This window comes from Columba livia, chromosome W (genome assembly GCF_036013475.1).
Source record: "Columba livia isolate bColLiv1 breed racing homer chromosome W, bColLiv1.pat.W.v2, whole genome shotgun sequence".
NCBI lineage: Eukaryota > Metazoa > Chordata > Aves > Columbiformes > Columbidae > Columba > Columba livia.
Genome location: NC_088641.1, coordinates 23,457,412 through 23,484,076, shown reverse-complemented (window position 1 = coordinate 23,484,076; position 26,665 = coordinate 23,457,412). Strand labels below are relative to the sequence as shown.

The 26,665-nt window shown below is 42.3% G+C and overlaps 4 protein-coding genes across 22 annotated transcripts in view; 1 reads left to right on the top strand and 3 right to left on the bottom strand.

Annotated features, from left to right (window-relative positions):
• Positions 1 to 7,278, bottom strand: part of LOC135577197 (DDB1- and CUL4-associated factor 12-like) — a 103,470-nt gene extending 96,192 nt beyond the window's left edge. The window contains exons 1-2 of one of the 2 annotated variants that reach the window (XR_010468766.1): positions 6,981 to 7,249; positions 5,961 to 6,215 (exon numbers count right to left, since the gene is read on the bottom strand). Coding sequence is in view for 1 of the 2 variants with exons in the window: in XM_065045097.1 (XP_064901169.1) it covers positions 5,961 to 6,215; positions 6,981 to 7,058 (333 nt within the window). In the remaining variant the exon portion in view is untranslated. Of the gene's footprint in view, positions 1 to 5,960; positions 6,216 to 6,980 lie in introns of both variants that reach the window. The other variant, XM_065045097.1, reaches the window with a different exon arrangement.
• Positions 7,279 to 7,297: 19 nt separating this feature from the next.
• Positions 7,298 to 26,665, top strand: part of LOC135577196 (ubiquitin-associated protein 1-like) — a 73,178-nt gene continuing 53,810 nt past the window's right edge. The window contains exons 1-2 of one of the 18 annotated variants that reach the window (XM_065045078.1): positions 9,063 to 9,352; positions 9,741 to 9,821. The gene's annotated coding sequence lies outside the window, so the exon portion shown is untranslated. Of the gene's footprint in view, positions 7,459 to 8,989; positions 9,353 to 9,740; positions 9,822 to 22,171; positions 22,269 to 23,528; positions 23,637 to 26,665 lie in introns of those variants that run through there. The other 17 variants (XM_065045081.1, XM_065045080.1, XM_065045086.1 and 14 more) reach the window with 17 other exon arrangements.
• On the bottom strand, positions 15,670 to 16,713 carry LOC135577016 (uncharacterized). Its single transcript, XM_065044456.1, has one exon. It carries the CDS (start codon positions 16,711 to 16,713, stop codon positions 15,670 to 15,672), a length of 1,044 nt encoding a protein of 347 aa, XP_064900528.1.
• LOC135577015 (uncharacterized) lies at positions 16,723 to 19,253 on the bottom strand. The gene is made up of 3 exons (XM_065044455.1): positions 18,360 to 19,253; positions 17,829 to 17,882; positions 16,723 to 17,600 (listed from the first exon to the last, which is right to left on the bottom strand). The coding sequence occupies exons 1-3, from the start codon at positions 19,251 to 19,253 to the stop codon at positions 16,857 to 16,859; spliced, it is 1,692 nt and encodes a 563-aa protein (XP_064900527.1). The 3' UTR covers positions 16,723 to 16,856.

Below are 26,665 nucleotides of genomic sequence, written 5' to 3'. Positions count from 1 at the left end.
CGTGGACAGCTCGTGAACATAGATGATATCCAATTAGCGAATGCATGCCTGGAGCGTGGACGCGTGATCAGAAAATAGTTGCATATATAAGGAGGCTTGTTTCTGTAATAAATGGCTTTGCGTGGTTCACATTGAATCGGAGTGCAGTGTCCTTTATTCGCTCCAACAAGTAGAAATCATTTTCCCCACAGAGAGTCCATATTCACAGATGGAAGAGAAACTTCAACACCAAAGATGGGATCTGGGTCCCTCAGAATCCTGGGCTAGAGTACCATGACTCTGAGAACGATAAACTCCCATTCAACCCTGAACTTGTGTGGTATTTGCTGCTCCAGCTAGATCCCTATAAGTCGATGGGGCCTGATGGGATTCATCCGAGGGTACTTAAAGAGCTGGCTAATGTCATAGGAAGATCTCTCTCCGTGATTTTTCAGTGCTCCAGGGAATCTGGAGAAGTCCCAGATGACTGGAAGCTGGCAAATGTTGTCCCAATCTACAAGAAGGGCAACAGGGATGGCTCTGGCAACTACAGGCCTGTCAGCTTCACTTCTGTGCCTGGAACAATTATGGATAAGATTGTTCTGGGAGTTACCAAAAAACATCTGAATGACAACACAGTCATTGGTCCCAGCCGGCATGGGTTCTTGAGGGGAATGTCCTGCTTAACAAACTTAATTTCGTTCTATGACAAGGTTACCCACCTAGTTGACCAAGGGAAGTCTGACGACGTGATTTTTTGGATTTCAGTAAAGCCTTTGATACTGTCTCTCACAGTCTCCTCCTGGACAAGATGGCCAACATACAGTTGGATAAACACATAATGCAGTGAGCGAGCAATTGGCTGATGGGCCGGGCTCAAAGGGTTCTAGTAAATGGGGTTATGTCAGGCTGGCAACCAGTCACTAACAGGGTTCCAGAGGGATCTATCTTAGGGCCACTGCTCTTTAATGTTTTCATAAATTACAGGACTTGAAGGAATACTAAGTAAGTTCACTGATGACACAAAATTGGGAAGAGCTGTTGACACTCTCGAGGGCAGAAAGGCCCTGCAGAAGGATCTGGACAAACTGGAGAACTGGGCAATCACCAACCGCATGAAGTTAAACAAAGGCAAATGCCAGATTTTGTACCCGGGACATGGCAACCCTGGCTATATATACAGACTTGGGGACGAGAGGCTGGAGAGCAGCTCTGCGGAGAGGGATCTGTGGGTTCTGGTCAATGGCAAGTTGAACATGAGCCAACAGTGTGCCCTGGTAGCCAAGAGGGCAACCGTATCCTGGGTGCATCCAGCACAGCATTGCCAGCCAGGTGAGGGAGGTGATTCTCCCGCTCTGCTCTGGTACAGCCTCACCTGGAGCACTGTGTGCAGGTCTGGGTGCAACAGGATAAAAAGGATATAAAGCTACTAGAGAGTGTCCAGAAGAGGGCTACAAAGTTGGTGAAGGGTTTCGAGAGGAAGCCACCTGAGGAGTGGCTAAAGTCACTGGGTTTGTTCAGCCTGGAGAAGAGACCTCATCACGGTCTACAGCTTCCTCACAAGGGGAGGAGGAGGGGCAGGAGCTGATCTCTTCTCTCTGGCAACCAGTGACAGAACCTGAGGGAATGGCAGGAAGATGTGCCAGGGGAGGTTTAGGTTGGACATTAGGAAAAGGTTCTTCACCCAGAGGGTGCTGGAGCACTGGAACAGGCTCCCCAGGGAGGTGTCACAGCCCCAAACCTGACAGTGTTCAAGAAGTGATTGGACAATGCCCTCAGACACATGGTGTGAATTGTGGGGTTGTCATATGCAGGGACACAAGTTGGACTTGCTGATCCTTGTGGGTCCCTTCCAACTCAGGACATTCTATGATTCTATGAAGTGTGCATTGTATTCTCACTGATACAACCCCAGGTCTACAAGACTAGGTTATAATTCTATGAGATGCACAGAACAGACATGGGATCTCTTAAACAAATTAAAAGTCTCTAAGAAGAAACAAGAGCTGGTGATTTACAGCAGAGCATCTAAGGCAACATATCAATCTACCAAACAGAGGAAACATATCAGCTAGCATTCAGGAAGCAACCCATTCGCATCTTGGAAAAGCCACCTGAGAAAACAGAAGAGAGCATTTGGTAAGGAAGTTTTAAAATAGAAATACACCTATCAGGCCTGCCTGGAGAGGTTAAAAAAAAAAAAAAAAGCAAACAAAAATATTAAATTCCAGACAATTATATTCTTAAGCAACTGGAAACTAATAATCTTCTTGTATTTAGGGAATGATTTGATTTACAGCTTTTGTATTTTTTCATCTTTAATTTCACAATTAGTAAAAGAATTATGTCCTGAACACATACACGGAACTAAGGGAACAAAAGAAGCTGCAAAATTATTATTGGAACTTCCTTTTAGAAGCTGCTTTATTCTTTGTTATTTCCTGAAATAGTAATTAAAAACAAAAAAAAACAAAAAAAAAAACACAAAACAAAAAAAAAACAAAAAAATCAAACAAAAAAACCACAACAAAAAACCATGACAAAACACAAAAAAACCCTACAACAACACACACACAACTTCAGCATTCTCCTGTTCAGTGTTTTTGTTTGCCATAAACTTGTCTCCTATATACATCTCAAAGTTTCTCTGGGAAGCTTGAACAGAAGACACTGAAAATAGACAGCAGTTTCTTTCAAGACTTCATGGTATCATCCTTTGGTAATTTAGATGCCATGATGATACACCTTAAATATCCGCACCTCTCAGAGGTTTACCCACTCATTCATCTGAATTTGTAAAACATTAAGAAGCCCATTGCATACAAGATCAAGGAGATCCTTGCAAATATGAATCCTGCCTCAGAAACGCCCAGGTGATTGTGTTTAAATTTTTTAGACACTTGAATGCTTGTATACATTCCATAATTCTAAATCTATCAGAAAAAGGCATGCATCTTTAAGAAGCCCAAATATTTGATTTACAGCTGCTCAACTATGAGCACCAGGATCCACTGGAGAACAATACAGTTATTTCACTTCACAATCATACCCAGGGATATTTTTAAGGATAAAAAGTTACCCCGTCCTGGTTTTGTTAAAAACAAGACCAGTTCTCTTTTAGTGACTTTTCTTTCAGCTAAGTTCTTCTAAGTGACTGAACTTTTCTGAGTTTTAGCCTGCATATTTTTCCTCAGATGCTGTACTCGCTGCTGATAAGAGACCAACAGAATGCTGAAGAAGCTCATGTTTAGATTTATTACTATGCTAGCCAAGAAAGACTGATAAGTTTTCCCACATTCCATCATGAAAGGGGCGTGTTTGAGGAGGGGTGGATGGAATGGGTGACTTAAATTGAACAATTAAGTATTCCATCCCATAATCATCATACCCCCTATATAAGAGGGTGATCATGAGGGTCAAGCTCTCTTTCACTATGGCCAGCATCTAGAGAGGACCCTGCCTGTGATCTATAGGCCTCAGGCCCTGTAATCCCTGCAACCAGTTTCCAGTTTGCTGTGAAGTCCCACCCATGACTTCCAGGGGCCTGGCCTGCACCTGCTGGAGCCGCCAGCTCCGCACACCCAGCTCCTGCTGCTGGAATGACGCCAACTCCACATCGAGCACCCAAGATTGATTTTGTATATTTTGTATATATTCTCTATTTATTAGTAGCATTAGTAAAAGCCTTTAAAACCTTCCAACTTCCAAGTCTAAGTCTCTCTTCCTTCCTCCTTATCTTTCCTATCATCTTTCCGATCTAAAGGAAGGGGGTGGCAGAAAGTGAGGGGGTAACAGGGAGCGTCTGCCACGGTTTATTGCCGCCTTGCCTTAAACCTTGACAACCCCAAATAATTGAACAAGTTATAATCCTCATTTTAAAAGAGCCATTGACAGAGAACTCCATATTCTCTTCAGTGTTTATAATGACTAGTACTGTCGAGTGACTAAAAGCAAACCTACTCCTCTATGACAAGAGTATATTTTTGTTTTGTTAGTAAAAATAGTTAATCCTTCTGGCACAGCATAGCCAAGGGCAACTTAGAAATTAAATGCTAAAAACATTCAAGCTTTGATTAAAATAACTGCTATGGTTTATATTTTTCTGTTGCATTAACTTTAATTATGTGCAACTCCAATACAGCAAGCCCCATTAAAGTCAAGCAAGTTGTTTTAGATTTACTCACAACTTAAATGCCACAACTTCAGCGTATGAGAATCACAAAGGAATTCTTCTTTATTAGGTCATTTACTCAGGAGATTAGAGAAAATCTTATAATTATGAGTTCAGAGTTTAATGCACTTCTCGTTCAAATGTGAACATAAATCATCCAAGCTAAAACTATTACAGTATTCATAATTCATATACAATCTTTCACAATGTTAAGTGACTTATTTTATAGTTGTTATATTTTTGCTTAATTAAAAGACAAGGCCCATGTGTAATGTTAAGTCTAGCTGTGGAAGCATACACTTTATTGCAGTGTATGTTGTGGGAACAACACTATGGTTGAAACCCTCTTTAGTTCTGTGATTTTTTTGGTCCAAAACAATTTTCTACTACGTTGCATTAACAATGCACTTGCCCATTTATCTTTGCTGTAGCAGTGCTGGAACTACAGAAGTTAAAGAACACAGCAAAATTGTTGCAGCTTTATAAAGCACACAGTCATCTTGCTAGAATAAGCAAGATTTTCTGAGAGCTTGTGTTTCAGCAAGAGTTTGTCTCCTGTAAGCTGTTCCACTAACAGCACTGGCTGCTGACTGGCCAAGACGACGAACGCACACGGAAAAAGAAGGTAGAGAGATTCTATTTCAGGCTTATTCCTGTTAAAAGACTGTTTTGTTTATACAGCTAGTCCTCGCTGCTTAAGAGCTACTGCATGAAAGCCTCCTGCTGCGTAACTATGAACAATAACAAAACATCTGAAATGAAAAAAAAAAACAAAAACAAAAACCACTGTCCCTTGCAAGTCAGATCACTGAGCATGGCTTCTGCGCAAAAAAAAAAAAAAGCAAAGAAACGATCACACCAACTGATATACTTTGAGGTTTAAGAACTGCTTGATCTATACATTGCTTACAATGCTCGATTCATTTACATGGCACTAACCAACTTGCAAAGAACAAATTTGGGATTTTACACTAATTCAATCAGAACTTCATACATGAAATTCCAACCTCAGCCAATGAAGTTGGGCTACGAACTCCAGCAGAGAGAACATCACATAAGCAGCATGATCACCTCCATTTATTAATCACATAGGACATTATTTTAATATTCCCCTATAAAGTGATGTTTTGTATTTGAAATGTTAAAGAGTCTGAAGAGGTTTCAATTTTTGCTAAAGCATATAAAGGTACATAAGCAAGGGAAGTTATTTGAACACTGAAAACCAATTCAGAGTGGAAAAAAAAAAATCGAAGTGAAAAAGCTGAATATCTGAAATTCACTTTTTAAGCTTGGAACATTTCTAGCTACTCCAAAGAATACCTGGAGTTTTTAGTTTTGTAGCAACTTTTCAAAGTCAGCAGCACAGAATCATACATAAAATGAAACCATATACGACTGAGCATAATGGAAAAAAAAAAAGTCATACTAGCAACTTCTACTAGGCACATTAGCTACCATTTAGCAAAGCTAGCATCATTCATTAACTTTGTATTTGGAGGACAAGAAGAAAGATACAACCCCATTGTTGCTCTCTATCCCAAAATCAGATGTAAATCACTCTGTGCAGATTAGACAGATACTGCCATCAAGGTACAGGCCTTGCATTCAAGTTTCCAGCCATCTGCACAGTGCCATATTTTCAGATGAGAATGGGTGATCATTAAGCATTACCTTCACTCAAATAATTTGTGCACAATTTGGACTCTACACCTAAAAACTTTCCTTGGCAGCCTACATACTTCAATTATGGTAAGCATCATTTGGGGGTGGAATAATTAACAGAGGAAAGAGAAAGAGAAGTGGCACTTACTGTGTTGCATTTTGTCCCACACACCACTTGTCGGTGGTTCAGCCACTGGGAGGCAAACACTTTATTAAGGGTTCCAAGGTGAAATTCTCTCTCCTTCAGGAGGCCAGGAAGCTGCTGGGCTGCGTATCCATGCAACAATTGGTGATAGCTGGATTCATTCTGCATCCTGACCTCCCTACCTTTCAGGTAGCACACCAGAGACCTTTTCACCAGGGGGAGTCTTTTTCTTTTGTGAACAGAGTGATCCCATTCATACTGTAGAAAAGAATAATGGAAAATAGATAAAGCGACTAGAACAAGCTTAAGACACGACCCTTCTAAAATCAAAGATATTCTCAGCAAAATACTGAAGTCTTCCAAATTACCCATAGAATACTGTACATGAAGATTAACTCAGAAATGCTGATTTGGCCTTCAGCAACATAAAATCAAACATAAAAAATTGCTAAAGAAGTAACGCTAAAATGATATTGAAAACAGTCCACACCGGTTCAGCACCACTGAGATGCCAGATGTTTATATAAACGAGAGGAAACCGAGAAGCACTTTAAATAGAAGAGGGCAGCTCCGACAGCCCCCCCGCCGTGAGCTCGGCGGCTTTGGGAGCCGTCAGATAACGACCGCGCCGTTCATCGACCTCCTCCAGCCCGGTATCGCCCCGCACCATCACTCAGACCATGAGCGGCGTGGACTCGGTGGTTACGGGCCGAACGGCTGAACCCAACGGAGGCAACGCCGGGCGGGGGAGGGCGTCAGGAACCAGGGAGAGGCCCCCGGCGCCACCGTGACAGAAAGCAGGGGCTGGCTGTTGTATCGCACCAAGACACCCCCCGCCACCGGGGCCGAGACTACTCCTCCCCATCCTCCCCCAGACACTTTCCCCAGGCACCGGGAACCCCCGCCCTCCCTCCCCACCCCAACCGGGCACTGGGACACGGCAACCTCCGGGTCAGTCATCCGTCCCCTCCGGGCACCGGCACATACTCCCCCACCAGGGATAAAGGCTCCCCCCCGGCCTACCTGCTCCCCCTGGAGTCCCCCGGGCCCTGCAGCGGTGGCCGCCGCTTTCCGCTTCTTGCTAACTGTTTTCCGGGCCATAGTAGAAGGAGAAAGAGGAGAGGCCGAGAACCCGGCCTAGGCCCCACATGGAGCAGGAGGAGGAAGCAGCGTCTGGGGGACGGGGCATATAAGTGCGGGGAGCCAGACCCGATCACTGTGTCTGCTGCAAGCCCCACCAACCACACTTCACAACATCTTCCCCACGATTTTTTTTACGACAGTCGCGTCTCGTCTTTGCGGCGGCGCTCCCGCCCCGCCCGAGAGCCTCGTTTCCTAGCAACTAGAGGAGGCAGGGCGGCGAGCTGGGACGCCCCGTTTGTGATTGCCAGGCAGCGTAGTCCCGTCGGGGCGGAACGAAGCCCTCTGGGGGCGGAGGGTCAGCGGGGTTCGGGGTGAAGCTTTCGCCCCACTGCCCTGCATGAATCGGCGGAGTTGGCTGGTGAGTCCCTCGGACACCGTCAATTTAAGCATAGGAGAGGCACAGGCTAACTGTTTTCTTTCTTCATTTATTTTTGAGCAACCAAAGCTTGCTGGGCAAGCCCCACACCTGTACTGCTCGTGTGAGACAAAAAGCAGCTATATCAGTCTGGAGAGCAAGGAGGAGCGGGTTGATGCTACAGCACTGGGGAGATATGGGAAGGGTACTCTGGCAGCTCAAAGCAGCAGAATTATACGGGTTTGGTATCATCCACTGAGAGCCAGTCTGCGAGAATTTCCTATTGATTGTAAAATGCACAATTTATATTTGAAATTCTCCATCTCTCCTGTGGGAAAATCTGACCGCAAGCATAAAACTCCTCCTCCTCCCCTTCCACTGCCAGTCTGGAAGGGCTAACGCCTGGCTCCAGTTTTGCTTTGCAAAGCTTCATCCCAGGTTTCCTTTAGGGAGACCCTTTTAACTAGCAGGCAGCCTGCTTCACCTGTCTTCTCCAAGTGAATTATGGGGGGTCCGGTGCATGTTGCTTGGTGCACAATGAGGTGCTTAGTCAAACTTTGAAGTGTTCTATTCCATCAAGAAACTCCCTTATTGCAGGGGAATTAAAGGGCAAAGAGAATATTTGTATTTAACTATGCTGCTTTAAAACTGATGAGGATGGATGTGTGCTTTTCTTTACATCCACATAACTCATGTGCACTTTCTCTTATGCTTATAGAGGCAAAAATTAGAGTAACCCAAACCCAACAATTGTGGTTTTGCAGGTGACATTGCAGAGAAAAGAAAAAGGGAAGAGAGAAATGCATGATCTGCAGGCAGATCGCAAAAAAAAGCCAGCTCCTGACCACTTCAAATGCTCTGATGCCTCAAGTCACATTAAATCAGTAAACATACTATTTTCCTGATAAAGAAGGCATTTTTTTAATGCCATTTTTTTGGTGTTTTCATCTAACAAACCTCAAAGACAGGGATGCTGTGAAAAGCCAAATTGAAAAAAAAAATACTGTAAGAGAACCTCATAGGCTTTCCAGCTTCCCCTGAGGATAAAAAGGGATAATTCTAGTTTGGTGGTTTTCAGTTGAGATTTACCACGATTAATCCCCATTTCCACATTCTCCCTCATACATGCACAACTACCACCTGCATTTGGACAAAACCCCTTCATTTTGGATCAAGGCCCTCTCAAAAGACTGAAAACCTGCTGCCAAAGCTGTGCTCTGGTGCATCCTGGCAGGAGGGCCCCCTCAGCCGTGCCGGGCAGGCCCATAGCCCCTCCCGAGGGGACGAGGGCAGGCGTCGATGCGACCATAGCCGCTGAGGGAAAGGGCTAAGGCGTATGTGGAGAAATACCCCCTCTGGGCCCGGCTCACCACCTTCATCCAGCCGCTGGGGAAGCCTATTGCTGTGCCCAGGTGGGAGGGGCAGAAGATACTAGAGAAGCTCTTGGGCAAGGCTAGAGAAAGGGAAAAGGAAAAAAAGGAAAGGAAAAGCTCCGCCCCGCTCGGAAAAAGGCGGTGCGCTCCTCGCCCCGCCCCTTTCTCCGCTGAGTTGACGTCATCGTGAACATCTCCCGATTGGGCTGGCAGGGACAGGTGACCTTGCGGCGTGACGCCAGCGCGTTGCTGGGGAGGTGAGGTGGAGAGCAGGTAGACAAGATGGTGTCGTCTGGTTGCGGGGCTGGAGGTGGTGTTGTGGGTTTTGTAGGGGCGGACGGTGGGTAGTGACCGTGAGGATAGACGGAGCCGCCAGGCACCGCGCAGGTAACGAGCGGGCTAGTAGGGAGTGGAGGTACTGGTGCTGGTCTCTCTTACAGCGGGGCCTGGGCAAGGGGTCGCAACTGGCCGCTCCCTGGGCCCTTTGCTGGGCCAAACTTCGTCGCTGCTTCTCCTCATCCGAGGTGAGGAATCCTCTATGTTTCCGTCGTGATTCAGCAGATGTGAAGTGGCGGTAGGGCGGTTGCGGGGCCACTGGCTTCCTGGGGAGGGGGGCTCGCAGGTTGAGGGGCTGCTCCTCTGGCCGTTTGAGGGCAGTGAGCCTGGGGGATCTGCGTTAGCATGTAGCCTTGCTCCTCCTTTACGGCGTCTTAATGCTACTTTTTTTTGAAGTGGAGGTAAGAACCTGCACAGTCAGCTCAGAGGGATGGAGTCCTGGCACTCTGTCCTGAGCTAGACATAGGGAACAGAGGGAGGTGAGGCAAGCAGGGTAATACTACTTTCCCTACACTCTTCTGCTTTCTGGTAGTTTTGGGACTGTCTGAGTCAAGGGAATATATTTTTGCTTAATAGATCTTGATGGACTTGTCTTCTAAGAGCTGATTGCTGTTGAAATCTGAGTAAGCGTGATTTGGAAATAAGTTCCTCCCCAAGGTAATTAAATTTTCTGTGAAGAACCAAACAATCTGTTTTTGTTTTAGGAGGGGTTTGTGTGTGTTTTTTTGTCAAGCCTGCCTTCATGTAATTTGTTAATTTCTGACTCTTGTGTTGTGAAAACTGTAGTACTCATCTTCACTATGCCACTTGTGACTTTAGGTTTCTACTGTATTCACTCTTTGGTTGTATCTTCTTCCAGGCCGAAGAGCCAAAATCTTGTTTACTTCATGGGTTGTAGCCCTCTACATCTCTGTTTATGCTTAATACCTATTTCTGGTTCTTTTCCAGTTAGCTTTTCTGCTTTTGAATGGGGAAGAGGATCATATCTTACTCTGCATTGGAGATGCAGATGTGCATACTGGTGTAAGAATACTTCAGTTTTGTAGTTTCGAACTTCCTGATAATGCCTTGTGTTCTGTTTAGCTCAGTACTTGTTAGAAGTAAAACATTTAACACTTTTATGAACCTATTTAGTATAATTCAATAACTGTTTTCCTGAATTTTGATAGCTCAAATTCTGTCCTTTTAAAGGGAAAGTTAGAATTGCTTTGTTTAAAAGAAGATTGTGTAAAAGAAAATACAATAGATGGAAATGAATAGTCACCTTATCAAGTGTTTTCCCCACATTACTTAAAAATTCCAAACAAGCCAAAAAAAAAAAAAAAGTAGTCTTACAGAAATCTTATTACATTGATGCTGTCTCATTAGAATAGAGATAAACAGGTGGACTCTAGCACTTGGCCGTGCAACTAATATAGCTGCCATCCTCGACTCAGTAAAAAAGTATTCACGTCAAATTTAAGCAGTTTTAGTTGGATATTTCTAGATGTGACAAGTATTGCAAAATTATGGAACAACAGAGTTGTGACAGGTGATGTAACTTCAGTGGCTGTGCAACTGATAGAAGGCATACTGTGTCTCAGCCTGTTATGGGGTTTAGAGGTTTTTGTGTGAGCTTGGTGGAGGGAATCTTACTCCAACTGTGATCTAGGATGTTAAGGAAAAAGAGGAAGAGGCGGTACTTGACTTACTTAACATCCTTGGAGCATGGGACTTTCTGCTCCTGTGCAGACACTCCTGCAACTGTGGGCTTCCTAGGGCTGATCCTGCACACCTGGCATCTCTGCTGTGCAACAGCATTTTTCAGGGAAGAGAGGGGAAAAAAAACCCTATTTTGGCCTCCTCCTCTCCTTTTTACCATACAGAACAGAGCTATATGTGTAGTACTGTACTAGCTATGGAGAAGGGAATGGGGCTGAGATGGTACGTGTGGTAGCAGCATAACAAAGTTGGACCAATTTATTCAAGGCCACGAGCAGGATGGTGTTAGGTTGCAGTACCATGGTATTAGGTTGGCGCAAAAGTAATTGCGGTTTTGGACCATAAATTTTAAATGATTATAACTACGCTCAAGCACATGTTTATTAATCAAAATAGGAACCATTACAATCAACACAGTTTTGCCAGCGAGAAACAAGTTTGCTCATTCCTGTAGCATAAAAATTCAAAGTTTGGGATTCGATGAACTCTTGGAAAGCATTTTCTGCGTCCTGCTGTTTGTGGAAGTGTTTCCCCTGCAAAAAGTTGTCAAGATGCTTGAAGAGGTGGTAGTCAGTTGGCGAGAGGTCAAGTGAATATGGCAGATGAGGCAAAACTTCATAGCCCAGTTCGTGCAACTTATGAAGCGTTGGTTGTGCGATGTGCAGTCATACGTCATTGTGGAGAAGAATTGGGCCCTTTCTGTTGACTAATGCCGGCTGCAGGCATTGCAGTTTTCAGTGTATCTCATGGATTTTTCTGAGCATTGGCATGTGGAATAAACTCTACAACTCGAGATGCGTTGTAAAGCAGGTATGTTTACTTTGGCGCCAGGGTGCAAGGGAATAGCTTCCCAAAGCTTGCACACCTTTCGCTTCAAAAGGTAGCTATTTTATGTTAACACATCATACATATTCAGAATAGGGGTTGGATTAGTTCCAGGAATAGGAGTGGTTCTTATAATAATTTCTCGGAACTGATTATCATAGGGCTCCTCCTCTTGGCACATGCGTGCTGACACCTGGTGGTCACGAGCCGGGGTCTTTTGGATGAAGGCTCACAGTCTCCTTCACTGTGCACTTTTAACCTTTGGTCTGGTATGCTGAGTTGGCTGAAGCCCAAACTGCAGACCTGGTTACAACTGGATTGTCTTCTCCTTGCATGCTGGACCCTCCTGTTATCTCATCCACCAAGGATGCAGGCTCCTTGTTATCTCTGTTATTTAAGCTGACCCTATTGTATACATTCCTAACTGTTATCGAGTTACTGTGTATACAGCAATGTATTGTGTAAATTTCTACTAAACTGTATATCAGCATCCTTCTCAGATGGAATGGTTTTGCCAGGATTCAGAAAGCTGTAGTGGATCAGACCGGCAGCAGACCACCAAACAGTGACCATAACCTTTTTTGGTGCAAGTTTGGCTTTGGGAAGTGCTTTGGAGGTTCTTCTTGGTCCAAGTGTTAGCATTCAAGACACATAACCACAGGTGCAGTTATATGCGGTGCTTTATTTCAGCGCTGGGAAACCAGGGGTTCGCACCCAAAGCTGGTTTCAGCAACTGATTCAGACTACACTATATTTATACAATTTGGTCACATACATATTCATTACAGTTCTTGACAACCATTAGCATATTCCACACCTATTCTAACACAAGCTGTCTATCTAAGCGATGCTAAGTAACATTCGCATGTTTATCAGTTATTTCTAAGTTACCTGTTTTAAAAGAATATGTCATAAATCTATGTCAATTTTAAGAATAGGGTATGGTTATAAAATCATGCTTGAATGCACATCCTGAACTTGGATACAGCATCAAAGCCAAGTATCTTGGATACGGTCTACAGAATCAAAACACAGCCCACAAAATTCATTTCAACTATAACATTTCCCCCCTTTGAAAATGCTTTTCTATTCCTAGACAATGTATTTTCACTACATTATGTTTTCCTTATAAGCTGGAGGGTTGTCAAAAGTGGGTCTGCTAAGAACAGTAAAGATGCGGTCGTTCCTGGCGTTTGATTACTTATCTGATGCTTAATACAAGCATAAAGCAAAAAGAAAAGAGCAACTATAATGGCAAGCAAAAATAAACTCTCCAATAACAAATGTACCCATCCTCCCAGGTTCAGGTTCAATTTGCCTTGCAAGGCCCCAGTCCAGCTCTGCTCTACATCTTGTTTTTCCGCTTGCAGTTCCTTTTCTGTTTGGGTTAATTGGGAAATATCTTTTTCCACTTCAGAGGTTACGTTTGGGATATGAACGCAGCAATGATCAACCCTATCTTTTAAATACCCACAAACCCCATTTTCTTTTAGCAACATTATATCAAGTGCCATTCTGTTCTGCAAAGTCATTTTGGTCGTAGCTTGCAATTGTATATTGAAATCTCGAAAACCCTTTTTACTTACCCTTGCCAATCGATCCATCTGTCCAATTAATCTGTCAATCATTTCTCTGTTTCTATAGGCTGCGATTGGTGCAAAGAAAGATTCTAATGCCCAGCCGAATTTAACACTACCCGATGGTTCGTGCCACACATCATCTTCATCTATCTCTCGTTTGTGCCTAACTTGTAGGAGTTCTTGCCTATTCTTCAGGGGTGACCTTTTCCAAATGGGACATAAGGTTGGTAACCCCAAAGTAACCTCCCTTACAGGTCCTGCTATCGGTAAATGTGTTGTCCAGGTTCCATCACTTAAGGCCCAAACCAAATGTCCCACACTACCTATAGTTCCTCTACAATCTATATTATCTCCATCAATGCCTATTTTGATTGCTTCCTTTGGATCCAATTGTTTCTGACAAATACAACCTGCGATTACTGCAACTTTAATGATGGACAGAGGTATTTCTTTCACATCTGTCTGGCAGGTCATTACTCGAGAGGAATTCCACCACGGTACTGTTACTCCTCTTGTTACATTGGTCCATCGTATACACCATGGAAATGCTTCACTATATTGATATTGCTGTACTATACTCAACGTCCACATGTTATTCCATGATTCAGTTATGTTCTGATTATCCTGATCTTTACATTCCCAATAGGTCCGATTAATCTTTTCATATGCCGTCTTGGTAGTACATTTTTCATATGTGCACTCTACTCCTATTTCCTGTTGTAATTCTATTGGACCTTCAAGGTCGTATATGATACCCCCTATTTTTCCTTTTCGGCTTATACGGTTTTCCCTTGACATTATACTTGTTTTAAGTTGACTTTTTACCCATTGTTTGGTTGGCACTTGCTCCAGCCTAGTGCGAGATTCACACACTATCTTACTAGTTTTATTCATTCTCGGTAAGGTTGTAGATATTATTCCCCATTGTATTGGGTCTTCGGCCGATTTTGGAATGGGAAGGCAAGCAGTGATGCTACTGGCATTTTGGGTTTGTGCAAAATCTCGAATTAGTCCGATCATCAGATTCTCTGCCTGGTTCTGTACACTCTGCACTACTTGCGGCATTTGAGTATCGTCACTATCTCCTATAGCCCTTCGTGTTTTACATAATTGTTCTCCAGTGACTTTGCAAATCAGTGTGGCATACAGTCCGGGTACATAAACTACTATAAAAACAAAACGGTAACAAAAGTTAGACATCCTGCGTTGTGATTTTAAGTGTGGTTGGACCCACTAATTGTGATTGCCACTGTTTTGGGACTTTCTTCACTCGGGTGTAATGTATCCAGGAGTCTATTTCAGCAACCTTGATTGCGGTAAATGTAGTTAAAAGTACTTGATAAGGTCCGTCCCAATGTTCTTTTAAAGGACCTTCTCTCCAAGTCTTTATATACACCGTGTCTCCAGGCTCTGTATCATGTACCAGATTCTCAAGTGCTAGTGGGCGATTCCACACTAATACGGATCTGAGTCGATTCAATGTCCTGCCGAGAGACAACACATAATTGTACACATCCTGATTACTTTTACATGTACACTTGGATTCGGATCAGGTGCTTCATATGGTTTACCATACAGAATTTCGTATGGACTTACCGACATTCCACTCCTAGGTTTAATCCTAATTCGCAATAACGCTATTGGTAAGGCCTGGGGCCATTGAATTTTTGCTTCCTGGCAAATTTTGCTAAGTTGTCGTTTTAACGTCTGATTCATTTTCTCCACCTGGCCACTAGACTGGGGTCTCCACGGGGTATGTAATTCCCATTTAATTCCCAAACATCTACTGACTTCCTTTACCACCTGAGCAACAAAATGCGGTCCCCTATCAGATGATATTCCCAATGGTACTCCAAATCTTGGAATTATTTCCTTCAGTAACCATTTTACAGTTTCTTGTGCCTGGTTGGTGCGACAAGGGAAGGCTTCTGGCCATCCTGAAAAGATGCATACCCCAACTAGCAGATATCTGAATCCTCGAGTTTTGGGGAGTTCCACATAATCTATTTGCCAACAATCCCCTGGTTGTACACCTGTCCTAATTTTTCCCATATCTACTTTTCTTTTAACTAAAGGATTATTTCTCAAGCAAATTTCACACTTAGCTGTGATAGATTTTGCCATTGTTAACATCTGGACCGAGATAATTTGTTTTCTTAGATAAGTTACCAATGCTTCTGCACCCCAATGACACTTCCGGTGCTCCGCCTGAAGTATCCCTCTCATAATAGTGGTTGGCACCACAATTTGTCCGTTGGTGGTTACATACCATCCAGAATTATCCTTGACGGCTTTTAATAGTCTTGCCAATTTCTCATCTTCTGTAGAATATTCAGGTGCCTTTGAAGGTGTAGGTAATAAATCAATTGCTCTTACCTTTTGGGAGACAAGACCCACCATCATCCAGACTCGTCGTGCCACTGATCGGGCTGTCTGATCAGCAAGTCGATTTCCTTCAATAATTTTCGATGTCCCACTCTGATGAGCTTTACAGTGCGTGATGGCTTTTGAACGGCATTAATCAAGTTCAATATTTCTTTTTGGTACTTGATGTTTGTTCCTTGGGAGGAGAGTAGTCCATGCTCTTTCCAAAGAGCTCCATGTACATGAACAACCCCGAATGCATATTTTGAGTCAGTCCAAATATTGACCCTTTTGTCCTCACTGAGCTCTAATGCCCTAGTTAGGGCTATCAACTCAGCTTTCTGTGCTGTTGTGTTTGGTGGTAGGGATTTAGCTTCAATTACTGTTTTGGCAGTAGTAATCGCGTATCCTGCATACCGCACTCCGCTTTCCACAAAACTACTGCCATCAGTAAAAAGCTCCCAATCCGTCTTCTCCAATGGGGTATCTTTCAGGTCAGGTTGACTTGCGTGGGTATATTCAATGACCTCCACACAATCATGTTCCAGATTTTCTTCTTCAGTCTCTGCGCTTAAAAACACAGCTGGATTCATTAGGTTAGTTGTTTTTAGGATATCATCATCCTGCTCTGTTAAAATTGCCTGATATTTCATCATCCTACTTGGGGAAAGCCAATGGCCCCCCTTTTGTTCCAATACAGTAGTCACCATATGGGATACAAACACTTCGATCTTTTTCCCCATAGTCAGTTTCCGGACTTCCTGAATTAATATCACGGTAGCAGCCACCGCCCGCAAGCACACCGGCCATCCAGCACTTACCGGGTCAAGTTGTTTAGAGAAATAACCTACGGGCCTTTTCCAAGATCCCAGCCGTTGGGTTAATACCCCTAGAGCAAGTCTCTGTCGTTCATGTACAAATAACTGGAAGTCTTTACTCAGATCAGGTAGGCCCAAAGCAGGTGCTTGCATTAAAGCCTGTTTCAGTTTTTGAAAAGCTTCTTGTTGTGGTCTTTCCCACACCAAGGTCTTATTCTTCTGTGCCTCGTATAAGGGTTTGGCAATAAGTCCATAGTCCATGATCCAGAGCCTGCACCATCCTGCCATTCCTAGAAAAGATCTTAATTCATGTAAGTTACGCGGTTCTGAGATCGCACAGATAGCATGTACACGGTTTATACCTAGTCTTCGCTGTCCTTGAGAAAGCTCGCATCCTAGATAGATCACAGTTGTGGATGCAATCTGAGCTTTATTTTTGACACTTTATATCCATTCGTTCCTAATTGATTCAATATTTCAATTGTTACCTGAATGCAAAGTTCTTGGGTCTCAGCAGCAATCAGAATATCATCCACATATTGCAGCAACAAATACCATTGTCGAGGAATTCCGATATGGCCTCTCGTAGTCCATTCCTCAAGCTCTTTGGCTAGTTGATTTCCGAAGATAGTTGGGCTATTCTTAAATCCTTGTGGAAGGCGTGTCCAGGTTAATTGGGCCTTTCTCCCGTTGTGTGGATTTTCCCATTTGAAAGCGAATAGCTTTTTGCTTTCCTGGTTAAGGGGTATGCAGAAGAAGGCATCTTTTAAATCAAGTACTGTAAACCATTTATATTTCTCTTTCACAGATGTTAACAAGGTATACGGATTTGCAACTACTGGATGTATATCCTTAGTGATCTGGTTTATTGCTCGTAAGTCTTGGACTAGTCGATAGCTACCATCAGGTTTTTTTACTGGAAAAATTGGAGTATTGTATTCTGATTCACATTCTTCTAGAATTCCATATTTCAAAAATTTCTCAATTAAAGATACTATTCCTAATCTGGCTTCCAATTTTAATGGGTACTGTCTTAATCGTACCGGTTCAGCACCTTCTTTCAGCACTACTTTCACAGGTTTAGCTGCCTTTGACTTCCCAGGTATGTTAGTTTCCCATACCGTGGGAATCACTGCATCTTCTATTGCCTATGGTATTTTTACAATTGGATTTTCCTTTAATAGTAAAATTTGTCCTACCTTTGACTCCGGAACTTTCATTACCAAATTTCCATCCTCAAATGTTATTGTGGCATCTAATTTAGTCAGGAAATCTCGTCCTAAAAGAGAAACTGGACAATCTGGAACATATAAGAACTCGTGGGTTAGCTCCTTTTCTCCAAAACACAAATCCAAAGGTTGCAGGAATGGCCGTACTTCCTCCTTCCCTGTGGCACCAACAATTGTTGTAGCTCTGTGACCCACCGCCCCCTGTAAGGAGAGTAATACAGAGTAAGTAGCCCCTGTGTCTACTAAAAATCTTACATCCCGGTCTCCCACTTGTATTGTCACTAAGGGCTCCTTATTCTGGGTTTTCACTTCTGTGCCTTCATATAGTCAGCTGTCATTACTGTATTCCCCTAACACCATAGTCTGTACCGCATTTCCCGTCGCCTTGGACATCTGACCCACGGGGCTCCTAGCCGGGCATTCATTTTTCCAGTGTCCTTCTTGTCTACAATAAGCACATTGATTTATGCCAAGCCTCGTGAGAGGTCTCAGGGGAGTTCCCTGGGCACTCCACGAACCACGTCCCCGACCTCCTCCTCGACTATTTCCAGTTCCCCTACCCCGGACCCCTACTCCCCTGCCTTGTCCCTGGATCAAAGCCAACAATTTTTGCTGGTGGCGTCTCGATTGTTCTTTTTCTCTATTATTATAAACTTTCCAAGCTGTTTCTAACATTACGTCCAGATCCTTTAATTGTGCACCCTCTAATTTCTGCAGCTTCTTTCGAATGTCATCTTGAGATTGCCCTAAGAAAATTAGAGCCAGCTGAGTTTTCGCTTGTTCCGTTTCTATGTCTAAATCCGTATATCTTTTGGCAGCTTCTTTCAGTCTTTCTAAAAAGGCTGAGGGAGACTCATTCTTTTCCTGCCTTACATTATACAATTTTGACCAATTCATTTGCTTCGGCATAGCAGTTTGAACGCCAATGAATAACCAATCCTGATACCTCCGGAGACGGCATAACCCGCCTCCTGTATTATAATTCCATCGGGGATCTTCCTTTGGAAAATTCTCATCAACATTCCCCTCTACTCTCCCATTTCGGATATCTTCTCTCACCTTATCCCTTGCAGCCCGTATAACCATATCCTTTTCTGTAGAATCCATTAATGTATCTAGAATGACTTGTAAATCATCCCAATCAGGATTCTGCGTCTTAATTATCATCTTAATCACTTTTGCAACCTTATCTGGGTTTTCCCGATAAGGACCAGCCGACTGCTTCCAGATCACTAAATCCCCCGGCGAAAACGGGACTTTTACATAGACTGGTTCCCCCCCAACACCTACCGCCTGCCGCAGGGGTGCTATCACATTCGATAAACCTCCCCCCTTTTGCGCTTCCTTTTCTTTTTCTCTGTTTCTAGTTCGGTGAGATATTGGGGTTACGGTTATTCCTTTTACACCGGCTATTGCCTCCTTTTCATCACTTGATTCGTCATCACTATCAACGGGGAGGACAGGCGCGGAGGGTCTAATTGGTACCCCTTCCTCAGAAGGCGCAACATCAAGACACAGTAAATCCGTCTTTGAATCATTACCACTGCTATTTTCTACAGCCGAACACGTCATGCATTTCTTTTCCGTTGTGCATCCCGTACACTTATTGCTGTTACCTTGCACTAACATTAACCCACAGCCCTCTCTCCAATCATGCTTTCGCTCGAGATAGAAGAAGAGATGGACATATGGAACTTCATCCCGTTTGCCCTTTCTCTGACAAAACCTCATTAATTCAGCAATACTTTCATGGTTCAAAGTGCCCTCCGGCGGCCACTGTACTTCATTTGGTAATTTATACTCAGGCCACCAATGAGTGCAATACTCAATTAACTTCTTTTTATGCATAGACTGTCCAAACCCAGCCTCTTTCCAATGTTTCAGTAAACAATTCAACGGCCATACCTTTGAATCAGACATATCAACACAGAAAGATAACACAGTTAACTTTACCAGAACAACAGTAAACACGGATCAGATCACCGATTTCAACAGTGAATACAGACTAAATCACCAGAACTACAGACCAGGTGCTGAGCAGCACAAATAACCAGACCGGGTGCGCACAAGTAACCAGACCAGATGCCGAACCTGCAGAGGTTTCCCTCTGTCTAACGGACGGCTGCCTAGGCGATACCCCGGGAGCTCCCTGCCCAACCGAGCGTGGCTTTCGCCGCGTCTGACCGGCAGGCTACCAGATGCCTGACCAGCAGGCTACCAGACCAAAGCCAGACCAAGCGGGTACCCAACAATCCAGATAAAGCACCTTCTTACCAGTCAGAGGTCCGTCGTGAGCAGCAGAGGGTCGGTCGCGTCCGATGCGCTCCCCAAGAATACCTCGGTGCTAGCTGGAGCAGGATCAATGCTCGCGAGGTCCCATCTGGGTTGCCAGAAATGTTAGCATTCAAGACACATAACCACAGGTGCAGTTATATGCGGTGCTTTATTTCAGCACTGGGAAATCAGGGGTTCGCACCCAAAGCTGGTTTCAGCAACTGATTCAGACTACACTATATTTATACAATTTGGTCACATACATATTCATTACAGTTCTTGACAACCATTAGCATATTCCACACCTATTCTAACACAAACTGTCTATCTAAGCGATGGTAAGTAACATTCACATGTTTATCAGTTATTTCTAAGTTACCTGTTTTAAAAGATTATGTCATAAATCTATGTCAATTTTAAGAATAGGGTATGGTTATAAAATCATGCTTGAATGCACATTCTGAACTTGGATACAGCATCAAAGCCAAGAATCTTGGATACGGTCTACAGAATCAAAACACAGCCCACAAAATTCAATTCAGCTATAACACAAGCACTGAGCTGGTTGTCACCGGTTGTTGTATGCAATCCACTTTTCATCGCATGTCACAATCCAATTGAGAAATGGTTTGTTGCTGTTGCATAATAAGACAACACTTCAAAAGGATGATTTTTTGGGATTTTCGGTCAGCTCATGAGGCACCCGCTTGTTGAGCTTTTCCCCCTTTCCAATTTGCTTCTAGTGCCAAACAACCGTTTGGCAACTTTTTGTGTAGTTGTAAGAGGATCAACTTAGATGATTGCTCTCCATTGGTTGTTGTCAACTTCCCATGGCTGGCCACTATGCTCCTCATCTTCAAGGCTCTTGTCTCCTTTGCAAAACTTCTTGAACCAGCACTGCACTGTACGTTCATTAGCAATTCCTAGGCCAAATGTGTTGTTTATGTTTTGTCTCCACTGCATTTTGAACTCAAATAAGAAAATCACTCATATTTGCTTTTTGTCTAACATAGTTTCCATAGTCTAAAATATATAGAAAATAAACAGCAAGGATTAAGTCAGTACCGAAAGCCATAAAGCAAAAAAAATGCATTAAAATTATGCATAACACAACCAAATTTATTTAAGAATGTATTTTAGTATCAAATGGCAACTTTCAACAATGCAAAAACCGCAGTTATTTTTGCACCAATCTGATAGAACTGCTGCTTAATGCCTTCAGTTTTCTGGACACACAGAGCCATGATTCAAACATGGCAACGATTCTTTAGATAGCCATTGCAATTGGTTTACTTAAACCTTTTAGGCAAAACCTTTATTTTAAGGACAGGGGGAAAGAAAACGTGTAGTCTTTAAACTTAGCTTTTGCAAGTTCGTGGTTTTAGTCTCAGAAACAAAACTAAAGGTGATTGCACCTTTCTTGTCTCACCAGCTGGATCTGGCCTGCAAGTTTGATACTTCTCCCAATATCAAGAAATTGCAAGGAAGATGTTTCTGCTCAGGACTGGAGTGTGCTGCCTTTAGGTGGTGTAGGCCACTGAAGTTTTCTAATATACAACACAGCAAGCAGCTCATTTGCTTATCATATTTTGTTTTTGTAATATATCCAGTATAGTTGAGGGCAATCTTAGTTTGACTTCTCTGCACAAAGATAAATTTTTACTTTTCTACACTAGACAAGCTTGCTCAAGACAACTTCCTGTGTTCCCAGTGAATTCAATTCCAGAAGTGGACTTGGTGTGGGTACCACCACTTTGCTGAGCCTGTTCAGTTGTCTGCTGCTGTTTTCATATGTCAGAGTGTTGTTTTTTTTTTTTTGATAGCAAGTAATGATACTTGTGTTCCTAGGTGTTTTTAAAGAGCAGAACTTAATCTTTGCTACCAGCTCTGGTTTCCTTTGAAGTTAACAAGACTTTTCAAGAAATAAGTAAGGTGTAAGGATTCACTTCAAAACCGTTTCCACGTTTAATTAAAATGAGTAGAACTTGCTCATTTAAAATATGACTTATGGGAGTGGAATTTAATTCAGTGTTGTCTACTGATAGTAGTAGGTGTCGTGGGGGGAGTAATTTGGGGTTCTGCTTGCTGCAGAACAATGTTTAGATTTCTTAAAGAAAAGTGTGTCTTAAAAGAGTTCAGTGGCAGGTTCACTCTATTATTTAGTGCATGGGGGAAATATGCCAAGCCAAATGTTACTTACCTTCTCTCCAGGAGCCTGTACCCATTTACAAAGCAAACTTTCAGGTGTCTTCCCTCCCTGATAACCGTTCCCTCAAGAGTCTGTGTCCTGGAGCTTCGGAGGTACACTTTCAGGTGAGGCCTGTATCCATCGCAGTGCAAACTTTCAGGATCCTTCTCTCCCTGATAACTGTTCGCTCTGGAGTCTGTATTTAGAGCTTCAAAGGCAAACTTTCAGGCAAGGCCTGATAACTGTATGCAGAGCAGACTTTCAGGAGACAAAATTCTGAGGGAAAAATAAAAATTAATGGGGTAGAATAGCAGGAGGGCTGGCTCAAGCTGGGTACCTGCGCAGAGGTCCAAACCGAGCATAGAAAACTACAAACTTTTATATCTTTACAAACCATTCAGACCATGATTCCATCCAATAGCAATATTTCACTTTGGGATCTTCTTGATTCTCATTGGATCTTTTTTGCTGATTCCACATGTGCTTTTGTTTTGTTCAGCTGTAGACATTGTTTATGGTCCGTAGCCTTGCAGATACTGTTTTGTCTGAATAAATCCTTTCTTCTCAGCAAAGTGCAAAATAGACCCTGTTTTGCAGATATTTGTAATGTCTTCATTAGCCTTGGATCATTATTTTTCCCAGTCAGTTCTGTTTTTCCCAGGAAAGTGCAAACTAGACCTTATCTTGCAGGTGTTCAGTGTAGTTTGTAGTTGCTTTTGGTAAATGTGAGCAGAACTTTACAGCTTAAAATTTTAGCAAATCCAGCTTACTCTTTGCTTTATGTTACTTAGTATATTAAAAATCATACAACCTTATATCTCTAAATAGTTAATTGTATTTAGTGTACATCTACTTAAGCTAAATGATTAATATTGAACTTGAATTGGGTTCATCTGCTGACTTGTGAGTAGTAAAACCATTGCCATACAGCTCACTTATTTAGCAGGGAGAGCTCAAAGTGGGCTCATCCAGGCCGTCGTGCTTATAAAGTGGTTGACTCATAGTCAAATTGCATACAATAGGAGAAGTATGCATGAGATTCCCTGCGCCCATAAGTTACCTGTGTTCAGTGTGCTGTTCTGCTTCCTTGTGGGTCTCCTGGAAGGAGTTCTTGGCCTGGCTATGGCTCAGGCCCTTACATCCTCTGGAGCCTGGACCAAACTGCTGCTTGTTTGGCTGGCGGGGAAGGAGGGGTCAAGTGTATCTGCCACACTAGGTCATGTTTTTAATGCAGTCATTCAGTTCTGTTTGGACTAGGTGGAAAAACATGAAAGCAGGCTTAACTGGTACTATATCTGAAAATGAAACAAATTTGTTTCTTATTTGGGCATTACTGCAATGGAACCATATTTTAATTAGCTTGATTCACTTTTTTTATATTTCAGTTTGATTTCTTTATTTTGTTGAGATGGTCTGGGAAGGAGTGTGTCCCTGCTGAGACTTCAGCTAGGTGAATGTATGAAAATAACTGAAGTGAGTGTTCACATGGAACAGTGAGTAGTTTTTTGGGTTTTTTGTGTGTGTGTGTTTTTTTTTTTTTTTTTTTTCCCTTGTCTGTAAGTTTTGTCCTTCAGTGCAGCAAAACCTTGGGGTCTTTTTTAGATGTGTATTTCTGTATGTGCTTATTTTCTTGTCTCAGTCTTGACAAGAAGAGTTGGATGTAGACATATCTCTTGGCTTAGTAGGAGGACACATGAATTAAGGATAAAATGAAATAGCATCAAAAATTGAAACTGTATCAGTGGCACATTGGTGAGTGGATGAAGAACACATTTATAAAAAAAGTGTATGAAGAATGTCACATCTATAGCCCTTAAGATGAAATTCACATTTCTTGCATTAGCACTATCAAAACAAAGGCAGACCAAGCTTATGAGGTATGTTTTGTGAAACCTCAGGAAAGTTTGAGATGGTTTGAGTTTTATGTTGTCACTTTACAGAAAAGTGTTTTGGTGAGCACAGTTTTCCAGGTATGCTGCGATTAGTTCTTAGGTGTTTCACTAAAAGGAAGTTTTTAGAACTTTTGCTTTCATGTATCTCAAAGTGTATATTTGGTCAAAGAACAACTTATGGTAAATAGGCGTGTTTTCTGGAAAACAGGAAACACTGAGAGAGGAAACGGAAAGAGTATAGATTTAGCTTAAGGAAGAAATCTTTTCTTTTTTTTACAATGAGGGTGGTGAGACACTGGAACAGGTTGCCCGGAGAAGTTGTGGATACCTCATCATTGGAAGTGTTCAAAGCCAGGTTGGATGGGACTTTGAGTAACCTGATCTAGTGAAAAACGTCCATGCCTGTGGCGCAGAGGGGTTGGAACTAGATAATCTTTGAAGGTACCTTCCAACCCAAACCATTCCACAATTAGCAGCTTCTAAATTAAGTCAATTTGCAGGGAACTTGCATTCTCAGAATGTGACTCTTAGTTGAGAGAAATGAGGTATGTTAGTGGAAAAAAAGGGATGTCAATGACTGGAAAAGTTCAGCAGTTTTAACCACGTTATGGGAGAGATTCTGTAGGGAGTGGGAGAAGGTTGTTGGTGGTCTTATGTGTACTTAAACTGCTTGAACCGAGGGTGCAATTGGGTTTTGAAGCAGTGGCTCCCATGCAGAGTTCAAGTTTTTAGCCTGCTTGCTGCAGGGCAGGAAGAGTTGTAGGTGGAATGGTTAATTTAACAGGCTGTATTTTCTGTCAATACCGTACTGAGTTTTGTTGGGAAAACATTAAATGTGTGGTGAGAGTGAGTGATGCAGGTGACCCTAGTATAAGAGGAAAACTTGATGAATCTATAGTAGACTAACACTGGTCCCATTATTCTTGTATAGTGCAGTACATATGTATTTTGCATTCAAATATATGAAATGGCAAGTGATGTCTGACCTGCTAGCTGACTTCTGTTTTTCCATTTTAAAACTTTTGTCCAACTTGATTTCTTAATAAATTATTTTTGTCTGCTTTGTTAAAGTAATTCCATAAGCATTTGTATTTCACCAGTTTTCTAACCAAAAACATAAATATCAATAAATAGTACCATTTCTCTTCTGAGCTGTAACAAGGAAAAGGTAACAGTTATATAGCTTTCTTTGGAATAGATTTTTTTTTAAGTGGATTTATTTAATTGCTGTAGTGTATTTATATGCATTAAAATCCAGTTAATGAATATTTGTCAAAAGGATACAAATTGCTGTCTGCAATAAAATAATTTGAGTTCTTGTGTCAGTATTGGGAGTAGGTCCTGGTATTGTCAACAGAATTGAGCTTTTTTTCTTGATAATATAAGATCAGCTACCTGTCCATCTCTCTTGGTCAAAGAGCATAAGAATAAAAAGCTTGAAACTGCACAGATTGTTATTTTTGGATTAAAAAGGGAATGTTCTGATTAATGGCAAAAGCTGTTTTACTCTATGTTGGCAGCATTTTGGGAACATTTGTCTAGCTCATAACTGAGACAAGTCTGAAGTATTAATATCCAGGTACTTCGGAGTCAGCTTGTTAGATATTGAAGTATTACTGCAACAGATAGTATGAGCTAATTAAAAATGCTGCTCTGTTTTGAGTTCCAGACATACATTTTAAATAAATCTTTGCCCAAAGAAGACAATATGTAGGGTATTTTGTTGCTGAAGCTAGCAACTTTGTCTAGCTAGCAGTCTCATTCAAGAAGGGTTACAATGAAATATTAGCTTTCTTCTGAAGTGCTAGGGTTAACTAGAAAAGTTAATGCACATACATGGCTCTGGCTAGTGGTAAGATGGCTGTTAAAGATTTGATTTGTTTGTAGTATGAAGTTGTTGGAGTGAATAAAGGACTCAGCATTCCGATTCAATGTGAATCACACAAAGCCGATTTATTACAGAAACAAGCCTCTTTATATGTGCAATTATTTCCTGCTCACACGTCCATGCTCCAAGCATGCATTCACTGATTGGATATCATCTATGTTCATGAGCTGTCCATGCGTCTGAGTCTCACTGCTTATAGGTCTGTTGATTTACGTCGTGTTGCTGCCTTGTAGCTGCTGAACTGTTTTACTTCCACAGCAGATCCTGTTTTCAGCTTTCCAAGGTGGCCTTGAAATTCCTTTGGGCCTGGCTAGTTCAATAACAAATCTCTATCTAATAGAAACCCATCCACAATTCCCCTTTTTTGTTCTTGAACCAGCCAGGCCTTGTTTACAGCGCACTAAATCATCTTTGAAATACACTGCAACATACAACACATGATTAACAACAACAATTACATATAATGCAATTAAGCCTTAGTTAATAAGATCAAACAACCACCCACCTATTCTCAAGCTTTTAAGCCATTTCTCAAACCTTAATTCTACTACGACAATCTTATTAACATGCTGTTTTAGTTTGTCTAAAGCACTATGAATAGATTCAGAATGATCAGACAAGTTAATACCATGCATTCTCTTGAATTCTTCACAATCATGACCTAGTGTTAAAATTAAAAGATCTATAACTGCGTGATTTTGTAGAATAGCATGCCTAATACCATCAACATCTACTATTAATT

Bases quoted from the DNA above. Each gene is read 5' to 3' on its own strand.
- LOC135577016 (XM_065044456.1), bottom strand. From the start codon at position 16,713: ATGGACTATGGACTTATTGCCAAACCCTTATACGAGGCACAGAAGAAT.
- LOC135577015 (XM_065044455.1), bottom strand. From the start codon at position 19,253: ATGACGTGTTCGGCTGTAGAAAATAGCAGTGGTAATGATTCAAAGACG. The intron at 17,883-18,359 runs GTAATGTTAGAA...CTCTCCTTACAG, and splicing joins CACAATTAAAGGATCTGGAC to GGGGCGGTGGGTCACAGAGC. The intron at 17,601-17,828 runs GTACGGCCATTC...AAAATACCATAG, and splicing joins GTGCCACAGGGAAGGAGGAA to GCAATAGAAGATGCAGTGAT.